The 1692-nt window shown below is 37.4% G+C and overlaps 1 protein-coding gene across 1 annotated transcript; it reads left to right on the top strand.

Moving 5' to 3' along the window:
• The first annotated feature begins 232 nt into the window (after nt 1–232).
• Nucleotides 233–1381, top strand: LOC141632169 (protein FAR1-RELATED SEQUENCE 5-like). The gene has a single exon (XM_074444741.1). The coding sequence runs from the start codon at nt 233–235 to the stop codon at nt 1379–1381; it is 1149 nt and encodes a 382-aa protein (XP_074300842.1).
• The last annotated feature ends 311 nt before the right edge of the window (nt 1382–1692 follow it).

Here is a 1692-nt window from a genome sequence, read left to right as displayed (position 1 = left end):
GCCTAAACTAGGAGATTTATACAATACCATAGAAGAAGGAGTTCAAGTTTACAAAGAATATGCAAAACATTGTGGCTTTCAGACTAGATTGGGTACAACAAAAAGGAAAAAAAGGAAATGTTGAAGTATTTACGTTGAGGAGAGTGTTATGCAACAAGGTTGGAACAAGGAAGGAGAGTAAAGATAAAAAACATATCGTGTGCGGTTGATTACTCGTATTGAATGTGAAGCTATGGTACAATTTTCGCTGCAAGTAGATGGAAAGTATAAGGTTACTGGATTCCATGAAGGACACAACCATATTCTAGCATCACCATCATCAATGTTGTTTATGAAAGAAAATAGGAAAATGACATCGATTCAGAAGACCTTTGTTGTAAAAGCGGCACGGTTAAAGATGGGGCCAGTAATAGCATTTAGAGGTTGGAAAGAGTTGTCGGGAGGTTATAGTAATGTTGGTGCTACCGAGACTGATTTCAAGAACTTTGTGAGAGATATGAAACAATACATTGGTTTGTCTGATGCACATATGTTGGTAGATAATTTTACTCAAAAAAAAGAGACGTGTAGCACGTTTTATTTGAACTTCGAAGTTGATGAAAAACAATGTCGATCAGGGCTGTTTTTGGCAGACACCATATCTAGGAAAAACTATGCTTTATTTGGTGACATGCTTTCGATTGACTCCACCTTTCATACAAAAAAGTACAACATGGTTTTTGTTCCATTTGCTGCTGTTGATCAACATAAAAGGTGTATAACAGTAGGAGCGGGGCTACTATCACACGAGAGCATTGAAGCATACACATGGCGTTTCAAAGCATTTCTTGATGAAATGGGGGGTTGTGCACCTAAAGCAATTATAACTGATCAATGTCCTTCTATGAAACCAGCAATTGAAGAAGTATTTCCAGATACATCTCACAGGTTATGCATGTGGCATATTATGAAGAAACTTCGTGAAAAAGTTGATGCGTATTTATGGCAAGATGAGGATTTCAAGAAGCGTTTAAATGCATGCGTTTGGAACAATCATTGTGAACCTGATGAATTTGAAGAAGCTTGCGCTAATATCATGATTTATTATGATTTGGTAGACCATCCTTGGTTCTCGTCTCTCTACGAAATAAAAGAAGATTGGGTTCCTGCATATTTTAGAGAAATATTTATGGCGGGTATTATGAGGGTGACATCAAGATCAGAGAGTGAAAATAGTTTCTTTGATCGTTTTCTTACACCTCATGCGACTCTTGTTGAATTCTGGATGTCTTTTGAGAGTGCAATGGATGCTCAACGCCACAAACAATCAAAACTGAACTCGGAAAATAAACGCTCAACATCTCCACTGAAAACTCCTGTTCAATTAGAAAAACACGCTTGAGAAATTTACACGCATGCAACTTTTAAGGATTTCCACAATGAGTTATAGGCAGCAGTGTACAATTGTGGCATGGTGGACGTACATATTACGGATGGCACATAGGTATACATTATCAACGACATAGAGTGAGAAAGAAAGACATGGGAAGTTGCATGTACAGCAAGTAGAGAAGAAGTCACTTGTAGTTGTTGTTTGTATCAACGAATGGGTATGTTATGTAAGCATGTCATATGGGTCTTAAAGCATAAGAACATAAGGAGGATTCCGGACAAATATATTGTTAATAGATGGACGAAGAATGCGTTGATGAA

Source organism: Silene latifolia, chromosome Y, assembly GCF_048544455.1.
Source record: "Silene latifolia isolate original U9 population chromosome Y, ASM4854445v1, whole genome shotgun sequence".
NCBI classification, from domain to species: Eukaryota; Viridiplantae; Streptophyta; class Magnoliopsida; order Caryophyllales; family Caryophyllaceae; genus Silene; species Silene latifolia.
This window is presented reverse-complemented; position numbering and strand designations above follow the sequence as displayed.

What these genes read in the sequence shown, in the direction of transcription:
- LOC141632169 (XM_074444741.1), top strand. Translation starts at nt 233, where the DNA reads ATGGTACAATTTTCGCTGCAAGTAGATGGAAAGTATAAGGTTACTGGA.